The sequence below is a fragment of the Xiphophorus maculatus genome, chromosome 23 (genome assembly GCF_002775205.1).
Source record: "Xiphophorus maculatus strain JP 163 A chromosome 23, X_maculatus-5.0-male, whole genome shotgun sequence".
NCBI lineage: Eukaryota > Metazoa > Chordata > Actinopteri > Cyprinodontiformes > Poeciliidae > Xiphophorus > Xiphophorus maculatus.
This window is the reverse complement of record NC_036465.1, coordinates 3,584,622-3,601,821: the sequence shown is the minus strand read 5'-3', so window position 1 is coordinate 3,601,821 and position 17,200 is coordinate 3,584,622. Positions and strand designations below refer to the sequence as shown.

At 35.6% G+C, this 17,200-nt stretch overlaps 1 protein-coding gene across 1 annotated transcript; it reads left to right on the top strand.

Moving 5' to 3' along the window:
- Nucleotides 1–839: 839 nt before the first annotated feature.
- LOC102237862 (annexin A5) lies at nt 840–16,602 on the top strand. The gene is made up of 13 exons (XM_023328867.1): nt 840–892; nt 1,009–1,034; nt 2,556–2,640; nt 3,338–3,432; nt 5,555–5,668; nt 7,489–7,579; nt 8,174–8,253; nt 8,570–8,620; nt 10,891–10,984; nt 11,602–11,697; nt 11,863–11,921; nt 12,756–12,878; nt 15,656–16,602. The coding sequence occupies exons 2-13, from the start codon at nt 1,032–1,034 to the stop codon at nt 15,713–15,715; spliced, it is 951 nt and encodes a 316-aa protein (XP_023184635.1). The 5' UTR covers nt 840–892; nt 1,009–1,031; the 3' UTR covers nt 15,716–16,602.
- Nucleotides 16,603–17,200: the final 598 nt, after the last annotated feature.

Sequence of the window (17,200 nt, the reverse complement as noted above, 5' to 3'; positions counted from 1 at the left end):
CCTGCCATAGGATGTCAAAAAAGTAAATTGTACTTAGGGAAAATGAGAAATAGCACCAAAGTAATGACACATTGATGATTTATTATTCAAAATATCAACAACCTTTCTTGGGGTCTCATCCATCACAATGACAATAATTATGGAATATGAGATTGACCCCCTCTAGACATTTGCTTGGGCTCATGAGTTTTACTTCTACTCTCTAAGTATGGATTTTACATAATACCCTACAAATAAGGCATTTACAGACAAAATACATTTGAAATGAGTTTGACATGTTTGTAAAAAATACACAAAACATTTATTCATTAGCGCTAGTTCACTGTGTCTGAATTCTGATAGTATTTTAACATAATGTTTTTGATATTAGTCTCTGATTGAACTCATATTAGGAATGTTAGGTTGGTGGAACTTTGCCCCAAAACATAATCAGGAAAGAAACAAACAAACAAACACTTGTTCCAGTTGATGGTGTTTTTGTGTCATTTATGGTCATTATGTCCATATCCAAACACTAAATCTTGTCTTGGCGTTTCCCCATCCTCTTTGTGTCTTGTTATTTTACATTTTACAAGCAAGACGTTATTTAAAAAGCTTTTAAGCTGAGCCAAGCTTAGTGTGAAATTTGTCGGAGAAAGAAACATTTACGGTGTGTCTCTGGGGAATGAAGACTTCTGTTTAATGTCTTTTAAAAAACACACGGTGGTGGATGCATGGGGTCATTATCTCTTGTTTCACTGATGTGGAGTGAAATGCAACACTTCCAGCAGATGAGGTGAGTGCCTCTTGCATGCTTTCTCAGTTGAGGAGGAGCTTTAAAGACCATAATAATAATAAAGAGCTCACCTGAGCCACAGATCATCTGTGAGGAGAGGAAGACACAAACCTGTTGGTAAGAACAGAAACCTGTTTAGCTATTTTTCATCCAAATTGTTGTTGAATCAATTGTGTTTTTGCATGATAACTCACCAGGATGAGGTTTAATTTGTGTTTTCTTTTTACGTTCAGTTTAAAACATCCATTCAAGTAAGATGGTAAGTGCTGTTTGCAGTTGTTTTATTTTTGACTGAAAACAATAAAAAATGTATCTTTAGTAGTACACAGAAATAACTTCTGTTTTACCCAATATCTAAGATTCGGTGTGGTGTGTTGTAGTCACACAACTGGGCTAACCTTTATGTTTGACTAATGAACTACGTGTTGCCTCTGAAAGGTCATTGCCTAATCACCTAAATGGCACTGACACTTCAGGGTCTTCCTCATTTCCTCATTCAGAAACACCAACTTTTTTCTTTCTAACCCTAAAAGCCTGATCAGTTCTCCAGTTTCTTTTTAATTGGCTGCTACTGTACCGTATATGTGCAGATACACTGTCTTTTAGCTGATCCCTATTTCACAGTTAGAACTTTCCACAAAGAGATGCTCATTACTAAAACAGGAGTTTTTCTCCAGTTGTATACTTACATAGCAGAATAGAGAAAAGGAGCACCTCCATCTGATACACTTGATTTAAGCTGTTGAGACACCTTAGACTATCTGATGAGGATAAGTAGCAAGAACTTAGTTTCAGCTGATGTCATCTGTCTAATTTGTACCATATTCAATTACATGTTTATGGAAACACTATGGGCACAATGGACCGAAGTTTACAGTTACAGTTTTGAGACAACGCTGCTTAGTAGCAATTCGGTTGACAGAGAAGTAGTTTAGTTCTATAATAAGGATGGAAATTATACATTGTAACCATAAACTGTACTCACTTTTATGTCTGTATAGTTCCTTGAATGGCTTATTTTATAGCCTTTTTGCTACTTATAAGTTTAGTGTTACCCTTAAAACAAAGACATTTTGCCAATGTTTTGGTAAGATGACCATAAACAGAACCCTGACTGCGAGGGATAAGAGACTATATTTTCTACTTAGTCCTTCAATTTTTTGGTTAAGGCTGCAGCTGAGGAAAAATGTTTTATTGCTCTTCATGTAATTTTTTAAAATTCTTTTCTGGAAAACACTTTTGAATACAAGTACAAAAGAGTACATTTTTAACACCCACATGACAGAGCTGAAGGTCGAGACCTCAAATTCGATGAGTAATGGGAAGTTTAAGGAAACACCATCAATGGTTTTAAAACCTACAGCAGCTTTGATGGCCATTGTTAGCGATTAATAGAGCAGCTGCTGAATTATTCACAATCATTTTCAGCATATTAAATTTTTTTTGCAGCAACAAAATAAAGCATTTCTTTGGGACATTTATTATTTCCAGCAAGATAAATTGTTTCAAAAGCCATTCAGGCCTAAAGTGTTTGCTCTAATGATTGTTTGCATCATATTTAACACTTGGTGGGTGTTTCTACTGATTTACTGTCTAAAAACAAAATAATGCTTAAATATTTCAGGAAAAAAAAGAAAATCACAGAGTATGAACATGAGTGTTTACTTTGGTTGTAATTTTTTAGAATTGAGCAGATAATGATAAACAAAGACAATATATATAAAGTTTGTTGTCACTTTTGGAAATAATGTTTATCCTTTTTCCCTGTTTCTGTCTGCAGGAGTACAGAGGCAGCGTTAGACCTTTTGTTCATTTCAATGCAAAACATGATGCTGAATTTCTTCATAAAGCCATGAAAGGAATTGGTAAGCATGCTAATTGGGGGAAATACTTAAATCTTTAAAAAACTTTTCTGTAAAAATTATTTTATTGGGTCCTAACACATTTAATACAGAACGATTTATAATACAATACCCACAAAGACTACAGCAACAACAGTAAATTTATAATTATAATTTTAGAATTTTAACACTTTAGTTTATTAATTGAAGATTTATATTGTGATTTTTACAGTGAGGTTGTGTGTTCATGTTGGCAGCTACATTTCTGTTGCATAGTTCAACTTTAGTAAAGCACTGATTATATAACTTGCATATTTTCTGCTTTATAGGACATAAAATAGGCTGTTCTGATAATACAGTTGTTGGAAGGAAAGTGATGATACATCAGAATAGTAATCAGAACTGGAGCAAAGCTTCAATGTGTATTTGAATGCTGATATAAATTTTATTTTCTTTTGGAGAAAATTATTTCTCCAAAGCCATCAAACTCACCCACTATTAAAATCAGCTCTATTTGGAGCATCTGAGCACAAAAATACTGTATGTGTTGAAATGGAGCAAATATGTAATTTGTGACTGATCATTAGCCCCATTTTTAAATATACATGATTTAAGCACAAAATAAATTCAGAACTTGTAATTATTATTTTTTTTATTATTATACATCAAAACACAGTGTCCAGAGTTTTTACAATAAATGTACGTCATAAAACTGTTACAGGTACAGATGAAGATGCCATTCTCATGGTTCTAACCGCCCGCAGCAATGATCAACGTCAGCAGATTAAAGCAGCTTATAAAAAAGCCTATGGGAAGGTGAGTTCTGGAAAGTTAAATGGAAAACTAGCAGCAGCTGGCTGTCACTAACCTAAATATAGAGATATTTTACTCCCAGGATGAACCTAGAAGGGAACATGTTTATACTCTACTTAAAAAAATGGATATAGAAACATTCATAAAAAATCTTCTAAGAACCAAGTGTAAGTCAAATTATAATTTAAAACCTCAAAGTGGATTTTTAATAACTGTTTAGATCCATATTTTTAATTGACTCAACATAATTCAAAATCAGCCCAAAATAGCAAAATTTTTGCTTAGTTGGGATTTATTTACACCTTTGCCTGAAGTTATTCTTCCTCTATTTAATTTTATTTTCTGCATAAATTACTTTGTCCGTGTTAATTAAAAAGAGACAGATGCTGCCTGGACACAGACATGTTTTTCTGATATGTACATAGTTCTAATTAAAAATAGATTTTCACAAAACAATGAGCAGTGATCGAGGATGAAGGTGCATTCATGCATTTTGTGTATCACATCACTAATAGTAAAAATATGAAAATGCCTTCACTCAATATTTAGAGCCAAATCCTAAAACTTTCAAAAAATACTAAAAATACCTAAAAACTGAAGCAATGTTTTTGGACAGCAATGTCCACAACAAAAGTTTAATGCCTATTCAGCTATCATTTCAGAAAAAAAAACATTTAGGTAAAGTAGTCTCCATGGAACAGAAAGCTGTGCAGCTTGTTATAAAGAAACTTGGACATTTCATGCTTTAATGCCCCTCCTGTTCTGTCTCACTGTCAATTTGTTTTATGGCCACCGGTGGAGGTTATTACTGGTTCCCTAACCAAAGATAATCACTGCCTCAAGTATAAGTAGAGAAAACAGAATAAAAACATACAAATTGCAAAGTACCCATCGGAATACCTCTGAATATTACAGCATTATATCAAGAGAGGCCCTGAAAAAGTCATTTTTGTTTCCAGCACTATTTCAGAGCACCTTTATTGCGTGATATAAAAATCAATGGCTGCCCTATGCTGGTAATTTGGAAGAAATATATCTAAAGCCAGAATTTACAAATAAACAAATTAAAAAGCACTTTTTTTTTTACTTTTTAAAGATATCAAATATGGTCCAGGCAAATTATAACTATCTAGTGTAATGAATAATTATTTGTAGGCAGATTCAGATTCTAAATTTGACATTTAAGTTGTTAAGCAATTAAAATATTATTCAAGTGTTTTATGATAAATAACTATTTGCTGAAGAACAGTGTGAGGACAGACATGTCTGTGAATCCGGGTGGAAGGTTAGTCCCTCTAGTCATGAGTTATTTTGTACATCAGCTCAGGAAACAGACTTTGCACCTGCAGCTAAACAGGGAAGAGCTGAACAGATTCTTGGGGAAAAGTTATTATGTGATGATTTTTGTTTGTTAAAAAATGCTGTTTTTAATGAACAGTTTGAACCTTTGTATCCATCCATCCATCCATCCATCCATCCATCCATCCATCCATCCATCCATCCATCCCTCCATCCATCCGTCCATCCATCCGTCCATCCATCCATCTGTCCATCCATCTGTCCATCCATCCATCCATCCATCCATCCATCCATCCATCCATCCATCCATCCATCCATCCATCCATCCATCCATCCATCCATCCATCCATCCATCCATCCATCCATCCGTCCATCCATCTGTCCATCCATCTGTCCATCCATCCATCCTGTCTGTCGCAGTTGGTATTCAATAAATATGATTAATTTTACCTTGCTGACTCTTTTTGTGCTGGTTTAATCCTCTGCATACAGATTGAGGGGAGGTTTACTGTTCTTAACACTAGCTATCTAGCTATCTATGTAACTATCTTCTGTTAAGCTAACTGTCTAGCGACATAGTTAGCTACAGAATTGTTACACAGTAACTGCGATGAGTAAAATCTGGTTTATATTTTCATATCTTTGACATATGAGTGGCCCTCAGTTCTCTTTTTTTTCAAGTACTGTCTAGACTTTTAAATTGATTATATCAACCTGCATCACTCATTTTGCCAGGATGACTAATACATTGTGGGTGTAGATTTCTACACAAATAAATTTATTAATGATTCTGGTCCTCTTGTTATTATTCATTCTGTGGTGGCAGGACTTAGTCAGTGCACTGAAATCGGAGCTCGGTGGGCTGTTTGAGGCCCTGATTGTGGCATTGATGACGCCGCCGGTCTTATATGATGCAACTCTGCTACACAAGGCTTTGAAGGTAACTTAGAAAACGTTTCCTGAAATGCTTCAATTTGTCCAGGTTTCTGGTCTCATGCAAATTATTCTGAATTCCCAGACCAGGTAATTTGACATTAATCTTCAAAATATAAGTTTCTCTTTTGGTGTTCATTAAATCCCTAAAGGAACTAGTCTATGCTTAAGAAAATTACATTAAGGTGATTTTTTCCCCTCATAAAAGATCTATTTAGTCTTAAAAATGGATTAGATGTAATTCTAAACCTTTGGCTCATTTTGAAAGTACTGACTTATGAATGGGCAAATTGGTTCACATCTCCATCTCCGTTGGTCGTCTGGTGGCAGCTGCTCTCCTTCATACAGCAGAAATACTGAGCAGATGTGCTGCGGCAGTAATTCAGTCATAAATGTTTAAAAATAAGCAAAATTTCTGAGGAAAGAGGAGGGATTTGAAGTCTATGTCAGCCCTTTTAAAAGGTTGAAATATAAGTGTGGTGCAACACCTGGTGATTTTACAATAATTCAGCTGTTCTGTATTGATATTTTCCAATCTACAAACATTTTTATTCAACAGTCTTTTGATTTCTTCTTTCTTTATATTTTTACAGTGTCTTAAAGTTGTTTTAACCAAAGATCTCCAGGCTTTTTGAAATCCCTTGAAGGTTTTTCTTTGGACTTTGGCTGTATTTATTTATTTTATTTGTCTACTAATTCAAAATAACACTCAAAATTTAATTCAAAAATGCTTTATTAATCTCAAAGGGGAACTAAACAATGTTGTAACTCGTATTATCCAAAGTGGATGTTATTTCAGAATACACCATATAACTTATGAACACTTTTAATTAATGTTCTGGAAAATTGTGATCTTCAGATAGCTATACAGACCTTTTTTTTTATAATTAATTGTCATTGTAATTTTAGTTATTAGTGCATTGTTGAAACAATCAGAGACAGATCACACATGAATAGTAGAAAATCAATTTGGGTTTAATGGAGGCTTTTCTACAATCAATTAAGTCAGTTCAGTTCATCACGACAAATCTTACCTCTAGATCTATAAAAAGAAGCCTGTTCAATTTCATGGAGGTAGTTTACAGCAATCAGTCCTTCAGAGTAATCATCCTATAAAATCCTCAGATACTTTAATATTCATCAGAATGTGCTCATTTAAAAGGGAGCCTTATAGGCTTCCATTGTGTGAGCAACAAATGATCATAAAGCAAAAACACAGTAACTTAAAAAGAACTAAGTCAGCAAATTATTCCTGTTAATAATGCGGCACACAAACCAAAAAAGTGATTTTAATAATATGCACTCTTCTGTAAATCTCTTTGCTCTTGTTTTCATCCCTCCTATTTTCATAAAATCACATTGATTGTGTTGCTTATGGTCAGATCAGCAAATAATTATAAATATTGGAACAGCTTGCATTAAAAATCTGAAGGAAAGGTTCTTCCTGCAGTGGATCTTTTTCATACCTTTTTTAATATGCTTCTTGTTCTCCACAATGAAAATCACCTGTCATGATGTGTCATGTTAATACAATACATGGCCTTTCATTTGTCTCTCTATCTGCTTTGGATCTAGGTTGAAACTATTTTTCTTTAGCGCTTCACATCACCATCTTAATGTATTTTCATATTTAACATTAAAGTTCAATGTTTTCTTCTGAAACAAATAAAAACATAAAACATTTAATGCTTTTTAGCTTAAAAACATTTAGAGACATTTCTCCTTTTTAGATCCCTCTGAAGTCTGAAAAAAAAAAGTGTTGTCTGAAGAACATCTACATTGTTTCATCCTGAACTCCAGTATTCATGTACTCTGTTTGCTTCCCAGGGTGCAGGGACTGATGATCAGGTACTGATTGAGATCTTGGCCTCCAGGACTGGTGATGAGATTAAAGATATCAGCAAAGTCTACAAGAAAGGTGATGTAATGAGGAGGACAAGAACAGAGAAATTATGATTGCTGGAACTATAGTCAGGGAGTGGAGACCATGATGGATTACACCCTAGAAACATGAAACCAGCTTTGTGAAATCCCCATGATAGACTTGAAAACAGTTTTTTAAACTGGTTTAAATAGTTTAAATCATCTAAGGTGAGATTTAGGTAGGTTTAAGTAGGATTGAGTTTAATTCTTGAATGATGCCAAGTATGTCTGTATAGAAATGAAGAGGAAGGTTTTACCTTCAGCACAGTAAGTACCCAGATTTTAATGTCTTGCATCATCCTCTCCTTCTACATTTTTACTATGTTATTCAGATGAAAGAGACCAAATTCTGATGCCACGGATTAGAACTGGTCAACACAATCCTTCTCACATGACAGAAAAAAAGTCCAAAGCCAAAGAGCTGTGTTTCTCTGATCTGGAAAAAGAGACATTCCTGCTAATCAGTTAATCAAATCATTCCTGTTGTTGCTGTCCTTGGAAGATAGACCACTATCGATTGAATCCATAAGCAACAATAATGTTGTGAGCCTAAGCTTCCTTTTGTTTCTTTTTCTTATTTTTCCTCCAGAGTTTGGTGGCAAACTGGAGAAGGATATCAGCAGTGACACCGGTGGGAGCTACGGGAGACTGTTGGTGATCCTTCTGCAGGTAGAGAGCGGACCGCCTGGGAAGACTTTCCTGTCATGATAATGAGAGTCTCTGGTGATCTCATTATAAAGTCATGAGAGCTTTAAGTCTGAAGTTGAGAGGTGACTGGTAGATGTTTTTTTTTTTTTACTAGCGACAGTAAGGTAATCGCACAGTTCTGGGACCTTCTCAGGATAATTTAATCTTCCCAGGTTAGGTTCAGAAGCACCTTGAGTTCATCCACCCTGACCTACTTTTGCTTTCTGTTTGTCACCTTGTCTCTCTGCTTCTGCACCTGCCTGTCCTCTTACATTTCTACTGTTGTTGGCTCGTCAAGGGGAGCAGGGAGGAGGAAGTGGAAGAGGATAAAATTGAAAATGACGCTAAGGTAAGAAAATACTAACATTTAAATACATATATCTGCAAGCAAACTAAAAATGCATGAAGAAATGCATTGAATATTGATTGTTTTGGTTATTATCAAACAGTTTTCACATTTTGCACCAATATTGCTTCAAAACACATATATTATAAATGAGAAATATTCAGATTTCCAAAACTGAACTAATGTATTTTAATTGGTATTATCTCCAAAACAAAAAATATGTAAACTTCTACATGACTGTAAATAAAAATTAGATTTAAATATTGGAAGATCTCTTCATCACTCATTAGACCCAATTTCACCTTTTCCTGTATCAACTAAGTCACAAGTATCAAACTCCAGTCCTCAAGGGCCGGACTCCTGCAGTATTTAGATGTGCCATAGGTACCAAACACTGGAATGAAATGGTTTAATTACCTCCTCCTTGTGTAGATAAGTTCTCCAGAGCCTTAATGATCTAATTATTCTATTCAGCTGTGTTGCAGCAGAGGCACATCTAAAAGTTGCAGGACACCGGCCCTTGAGGACTGGAGTTTGACACCCCTGAACTAAGCACAGACTAGCTATGACAAAAAAAACAAAAAATACACCATTGTTGTATCCATGTGATTTCAATGGGACTGTATCAACAGTGTCTACTAATCTAATGCTATTCATTAACTAACCATTATCAGTATGACCACCTTTGTTTTGGCAGTTTGTAGCTCTGGAGCATACAGATACATGACAATAACAATAAATGATGCCCACTAATTTGGTGAAGGAAAGAGTTTCCAAAAAAATCTAAAGTCCTTCTGCAGTGAGATAGGCTGTTCATAACATTCTAAACATTTAAGACAATGAAACAGCAGACCAACGGCGAGGTCAGATAACACAATGCCCAAAGACATGTCAAGAGGTCCCAAGAGCTCTATACTAGACTGTACAAGCCTCAGTTAGCAATTAAATGCTAACAGTCCTGACATGTCAATAGTAGAATGCCTATTGAGGAAGAATAACAAATCTGGAGCTTTGGAAAGTCGCTCTTTTATGAACTACCGTGTTCTTTGACCAGATTAGATGAAAACATGGATATCTGGCCCTCATGCTCATGCACCATGTTAGGAGAAAACCAAACAGAACATGTCAGCACAAACATCTCATACCATCTAAGTGCAGTGGTGGAGAGATGATGATTCAAGCTTTCTTTCACCTACAGGTCCTGGGCACTTTGCAGTCATTGAATTTACCATTAAGTAATCTGGACAAAAATGTATTCTTCAGCCAAATTATGAGATAATCATACATAGTAAGTTGGGTTAGAGGGCCAAAAAACAGAAGCAAATCTGAAGCAGACTGGCAGAAACAGGAAATAATCAGTGTTTCATTTTTCACTGTACACAAAAGATGGACAGGGACAACTAACTCTTCCTCCAAATGCTGCGCCTCTTCTTGCATCGCTACAGAACATTAGTTTTAAACACAATGAGCTGCATAATCATCCTTTATAGATGGACTACTCCCCTCATTTGCACTTTACTATGCCGATAATAGAAAGCTATTAAGCTCTCTGACAATACAAACTGTAAGAAGAGATTCCCCGGACCTGCTGGGAATTTAAGAGTCACCTCGACATTAATTTTTACGTTCTGCAACAAGCAGCACAAACAGCTTTGAAAGGTGAAAATGCAGAGGCGCATTCTAAGTAACAATCCAGAGGACAAATATAGTAAATTGAAAATTTATTTAAATTCCATAATCCTCTTTGCCAGCATATTGTTTTCTGAGATTGTGGAGCAGCTCAAAGCAAATCTGATTTTGTCTATAGAGCACCCTCGGTCAAAATGACATAGTATTAACCTTTGGTAAGAGGACATCTACTTTAAAAGTCATTTCTCTAATATAAAGCAGTGAAATGGGATCTAACACATAAATCCTTTTCATAATGTGTCTGTAAGAACATCACAATCAGCTTTTTTTAACTAAACCATTCAGTGATCACTTCAGGAGAAAATTACAAGGTTCAATGCGTTTATCAAATGATCATGGTAATTTGTCATTTCCTAAAATGTGAGTTGTCTGAGAGGAAAATTTGAGAAACTATCATTTAGCTGCCGAGAAATAAGCCTAAGGTTAAGAATTTCTCTGTAACAGCAGAGAGGAAAGTGAAACACACTTATCCTCGGGTGTTTCTCGTCAATGTGAAGCCCTTCATTACTGCTGTCATACCGGCTCTGCCAGGTGGCTGCAGACCCACACCTGCGTGAACACAGGTGTGTGCTCTGCCATTACAGGACCTGTACGCCGCTGGTGAGGAGAAGTTTGGCACAGATGAGGAAAAATTCATCACAATTCTTGGCAACAGGAGCTTTGAGCATCTCCAGAAAGGTGAGGTTTGGCCATGGCATTGTAATATCAGAATGCTCACTCTGGGTTGCTGCCCTTTGATAAGCAAGGTGGCCCAAATCCCCAGATCTCAGCAACAACACAGCACAGATCCAGGTATTATAATGGTGAAATGCAAAACAGCCTCAACCTCAGCAGCCCCAATATTTCCTTTGGGACAAATATTGTTTACTGGGGTTGCAGGTCATAGAGGCAGGTGGGGAAAGTTTATCTGAGGTAACGAGTCAATCTGAGGACATAAAGTTAGTTAGGTATGAAATGGATGAGTTTGGACAGCAGAAAACTCTGTTGGGTTTACACTTTTTTTCACTATTAAGAGGTTTAAAGTCGGAACATTGTAGAAACATTTGAGCCTGGAAAACTTTTATAAACAATTAGAAACATTTTAGGAACAGTTCTGAACAAATATCAACTGCAAATATGATAGTGGTGTAAAAGTTGAGAGAACATTGTTTGCATGAACCACTGAGACATTTTCAAGTTCCAAGTAGATTTTGTTTATTCCTCTGACAACCTATGTTGGAAAACCTTCAAAATATCTTCATTTTCACTTAGACATCAATGTTTTTTTGTCTAAATAAAACATATAACTTTGTTAGTTTTTGATGCGTACAAGAAAATCTCTGGCTCTGACATAGAGGACAGCATTAAAGGCGAGACCACTGGGAACCTGGAAGACTTACTGCTCGCTGTAGGTAAGACCCACTTTTCTGTCTTCCAGATGCAATGACAAAGACTAGTACTCCCTCTTAGTTTTATGTTCCTGGCAGACATATTTTAGCAACATTTATACTTGACAGTTTAACACAATTTCATCTTAACCCTTTTTAAATTAAATCTCTTGTTCATTTTCTCCACAGTGAAATGTGTCAGAAATGTCCCTGGATTTTTTGCTGCGAGCCTCTATCAATCCATGAGGGTGGGTACCGATATTCCATCCACACACTGCAAAAATAAAATATCTCTGTCATTTTGGGGTTATTAAGTACAAACTAAAGGACAGTTGCAAATTAAATAGCAGAATAAATAGCAACGCTGGTATTTTCTTCCACTCTCATTGCTGGTCAGCCTTGCTGTCCAACTCTCCACAAGAAAGTAAAAGGTTCCTAAACCCTGCGTATATCAGGGCTCCACTGTAATACCAATGCTGTGCAAAGTCATAAGCTATTGCTAACATCTGTATATTTTCTCTCCAACTTCTCAGACTTTCTTTTAGTCCCTTGAAATTGTCTTGATTGGGCTTTCTTAATATCTTTTAAAGTGTTTTCTTTGAATATTGGCCACTTCATTTGTTATGACAACTTGACAGAAATCATGATCTGACATAAATTTGTTATAAAAGTATTACTGATTAAACTTTACCTTTAATAACTACATAACTTTTAAAGTTTAATCAGTAATACTTTTATAACAAATATGTCAGATCATGATTTCTTGGTTAATGTTAAGTTGTCATAACAAAGACATTTTGAATAATGTCAACTATGTATTAAAAGTGCCATGATTTACTGAATGACACTTTATGACAACAGTCATACATATTCATGAAGACTTACTCATGTTTATGACGGTGTTATGACAATCTTAATCACAACCCATCAAATAAAGAGTTACCAAGGACTGTTTATCCATGAAAGACTACATCTAATTCACAAAACAAAATAAACCTGTCAAAGATTATTTTTGTAACTTTGAATAAAGGTGCCCATCTTAACTTTGACCATCTGTTTTATCGGGTATGTTTAATGTTCAGCGGGCTGGAACGGATGATGACACCCTGATGAGGATAATGGTGTCCAGGAGCGAGGTTGACATGTTGGACATCAGAGCAAACTTCAAGAAGATGTATGGACAGTCTCTTTACACTACCATCCAGGTACAAATCACAAGAATTCAAAACGTCAACATTATTGAGTTTCTTAATAAGCACTAAATATTCCAGTCCCATTAGAAAAGACAGAAGGATGTAAAATCATCCTTCTTCCAGTTTTCACCTTGCCTACATGTACACATCCATCCTGCATGGAGCTGGTTGGGGTGGGTGTGCTGCTGGTGTCACTGCTGTGATGGAGTAGGGATTGCTAATTTGCTTTAAATGTCTTGTTCGCTGTGATGAGACTGCTTTCCTGCTTCTCAACATGCCGAAGTGAATTAATCTTTTCCCCTGGGACCAGATGTTCCTACAGAGAGGAATTATCACTCTCTTTCTTGTGATACTCCCAAATCTCTGAGACACAATAGATAAATAACACATTAGTGAATAACCTTTGAATAAATGGAACAAAATGCATTCTCGATTAAATTTGTACATTTTTCATTTAATTGAAATGAAAAGTTATTATCTTTTGAGTTATCCTGTTTACAAAATCATTTTGATAAAAGTGCTATTTTTGTTTTCCAAGAAAAAAAAACTTTCTCGCTCACAGCTGGCGTTTTGTGTCAGTTGTTTTATTCTTTATTCTCACAGTTCCCATGATTCCCTTTGACCCTTTAAATGTAATTTTAATTCTATGGCATTTTGCTGCCACAGTAATAAAAGAGGAGGTTTATCTCTTTGAGCTGCGAAAAATTCACACAGGGATGGATTTTACATCAATCATTTATTTTTTATTTTTTTTACTTCACAATGTAACTTTTCAGTCTCGGAATAAAAATATAATTAAGGCAGAAACAAATGATCTAATTTGTCTTTTTGATCGATAAAGTATTTTTTAATTTGAAACTTATGGCCATGATTGCACAAAGCCAAATAAACAAGGCTCTTATGACAATGCAAACTTTTTGCAATACCCAGACCAAACTGTCTGGGTATCCCAGACAGTTTTATTCTTTAGCTCAAATTTTAATTAAAAACTTATGTTTTTATTACAAAGGGAACTGAAATGCAATCATAACTTATATCATCTAAGTGTCTTTATAGAGTCAGTACGGATGGTGATGCTGTGGGCAGGAAGAATTGTCTGCTAGCAGTCAGTCTTGCAGTGAAACTGAAGAGGCCTCTGACTGAAGACTGTTTATGACAGTTTCATGACTCTCATGACAGTAGAGACAATATTCCACAGTAACGTCTCCTGCATGGCACCATCAGTTGATGACAAGTACTGCTAATCCACCTCATTTGCTTTTGCCACTTTACTTTAAATCTCTGCCTGGCTACATGGTTAGAGAGCTGGGCAAAGAGATGCTGGAGCTTGGGATAATATTTATAATCTTTTATAATCAATAGAAGATAGTTTGAGCTTTCTCTTTCTCTCTCTGCTGTTCAGTCCTGCTCTGCATCCATTTTTCATCCATCACTCAATCTTTTCAACTCTTCTGGGATTTGGGATTGTCGCTCACAATAATTGTCCAAACATTGTCTTAACCCAAAAAGGTGTGAACAAAAGTCTAGAAAAGAACAAATCATAATGAACATAACAGAGCTACTCCAACATGCTGCCACCATATTTCACACAATTCAAGAAATATCAAGAAGTTACAAAAATTTGTAACAGAACTTTGCTCATTTGCTGCTATCAATTAAATTTTTGGTATTTTTTATGAATTGAATGAAATGAATGGTGTACATTTTCTTTCATTCTCATTTCTTATTTGGATAAAAACAGTTTGAATTGAATACATCGAAAAGAAAGGAGCTTTAATCATGACATTATATGATTTTTTATTTCGGAAGTGGAATAGTGAAGGAATTATAAAAACAGAAATTTGACACACATTCAAATATATTGTGGATTTTCTTAAAATCCCACAGTCAAGATTATTCATATGTGATCAAATATACAGATTTACCTCAACTAATATTTGTCTCTTAGAAATTTGCACAGAAAAAATACAGACTATTTTTTTGCCATGAGCAATATTCTGGTATGATTATAGTTGGATATTAAACATAGTTCTGTTTAAAAAAAATAAAAATAAAATGAATATGGAGTTGTTAAAGATGCTTAATGTTAGCCTGTTTTATTTGTTGATGTGTGTTTAGGATTATTCTCTTGTTGGAAAACTAATTAGGAAATAATCTATTTAAAAAATTTACCAGTACTGAAGGCACCAAAACAACCCCTCATTTTGATACTACCACCACTGTGCTTGACATCTGTTATACTTTAGCATGCCTGAGATTTTCCTGAGAAGTCCTGGAGAAAGATCCTAACTAAACAATTTAAATGATTTTTATCAGTTTTGATAAGAAGAGTGTGCAGTATCAATCCACCCTGGAAAAATAAGAAAATAAGAAAATGACTAAGCAAATTTAACATGACATTATTTCCCCTGATGAGTGTTCGAGCTTCTAACCAAGCAACATAAGTTTGACAATTTTGCATAAATTACAACTCTTCACATATGAAGAGTCTTCTCTGCCATGGCACGATTTTCCCCCAGATGTGAAACAGTTGTTCAGCTTCTGCCAGAAAGGACATAACCAGTTTGAGCTTGTGTGTTCTGCTGGAGGGTACATCGCCATGTGGAGAGGAGGAGCAGGATATCCAATCATGGATCCCCACACCCACACACATGTCACATTAAGAGTCATTGTTACTTCCAAAGTGTCTCTGGAGAAACACTGAAGGGAAATTGATCAATTCAAACACAAAAGGAAGAAGAATTTTCTGCCTGTGACTAAAAAGGGTTCCACATCTTTTCTTTTTGTAGGAGGACACAGCAGGCGACTACCAGAAGGCGTTGCTGTACCTCTGTGGTGGGAAGGATTAATCATGTTTGAGGGATGAGACAGTTCTACTTACAAGGGATTAGATATTGATCCATGTTCTTCTTCCTTTCTGACTTTACTGTTGATTGAATGAATGTAAATTATCCACATATCACTTCAGACAGCATATTTGCAGGATGAAGGTCACTTAGTCTATTTCATACATTCATTAACAGCAGCCCTTTTTTAGTGATCAGTGTTGATGCAAACTTCAATTTAAAATGGAAAATAATGAATCTTATCCTAGATGATAAGTTAATCTAATATGTGGCTGCTTCAGCAAGCTCAGATTCATGGCAATTGGTTACCTCTTTTATGCTTTTTTTTAGGCGTTAAATCAGCTCACAGAAAATAATACTGCTGATCAATTATTTAAGCAACATGTCCACAGCACTGCTGCTGTCATTAATTACAAATGAGATGCTGAAATCCAAACCTGCTGTCAGTAGTCAATAAGTAATAGAAGGGCATTATACACTTGCTAGCTTAAATTAGGACCTTTTCATGAAGGGCACATGCGGTAAGCAACCCACAGGAGATGACAAATGGTCCACTTCGCTGAAGCTGAACCACAGGGTGGCAGCAAAGTTCAGAATCTGCCCCAAATCTCAGCAGTGACCCAATAGAAATTAACTTTAACTCTCCACTGTAAAAAAAGTTTGTTTTTAACTTCATATACTTATTAAAAGTATTTAAAGTTAAATAGGTCTCATTGTTCTTATACTGTAAGAGATTTTATGGGTTCACCACACATACCCACATTTTAGAATTATAAATAGCTTAATGTTTCTGAATGTCTTCGTGCTTTGTTTGTCTATTTCTTCATATGTTACTGTAATTTTCAAATCTAATCTGTATAATCTTTGTGAACAGTTCAATAAATTATGAAGCATTGCCCTGCAAGTTTCCTGTTATATCCTCTGTGTTTCAGTGTTTTATCGTTCCATTGTAAAGATGTGCACTATGACTTTCATCTACTGTGGAGCATTTCACACTGCAACCAACAGCACCAACTAATCACACATGGTATCGTACAATAGTACATTCTTATGCAGTTTCATTAATTCTTTTAATCCTCCTCCTGAGGCTTTGTTCAAACCTCATTTGTACTCATAAAAAAGCCTTCCATATGAACATTTAGGCCACACACACACACACACCCACCCACACACACACACACACACACACACACACACACACACACACACACACACACACACACACACACACACACACACACACACACACACACAGTCCCTAATCTACTTTGTGTTAAAAAGTGGAGTGTGTTGTGTGTTCTCATTTATTTTCAGTTTGACCGACTGATATTTGTCAGCCAATCAGGAGCTGCAGGCAGTCACACCACCTGTAACTCCACACTTTGCTGGGTCCACACAGCAACTCTAGCATTGTTTCTAATGTTTCAGAATAAACTTTGAAGAATTTGTGGTGTACAGCAGGAGCTGAGATTATTTTTTCCATTAAAC

Bases quoted from the DNA above. Each gene is read 5' to 3' on its own strand.
- LOC102237862 (XM_023328867.1), top strand. The intron at 3,433-5,554 runs GTGAGTTCTGGA...CTGTGGTGGCAG, and splicing joins ATAAAAAAGCCTATGGGAAG to GACTTAGTCAGTGCACTGAA. The intron at 11,698-11,862 runs GTAAGACCCACT...TTTTCTCCACAG, and splicing joins AGACTTACTGCTCGCTGTAG to TGAAATGTGTCAGAAATGTC.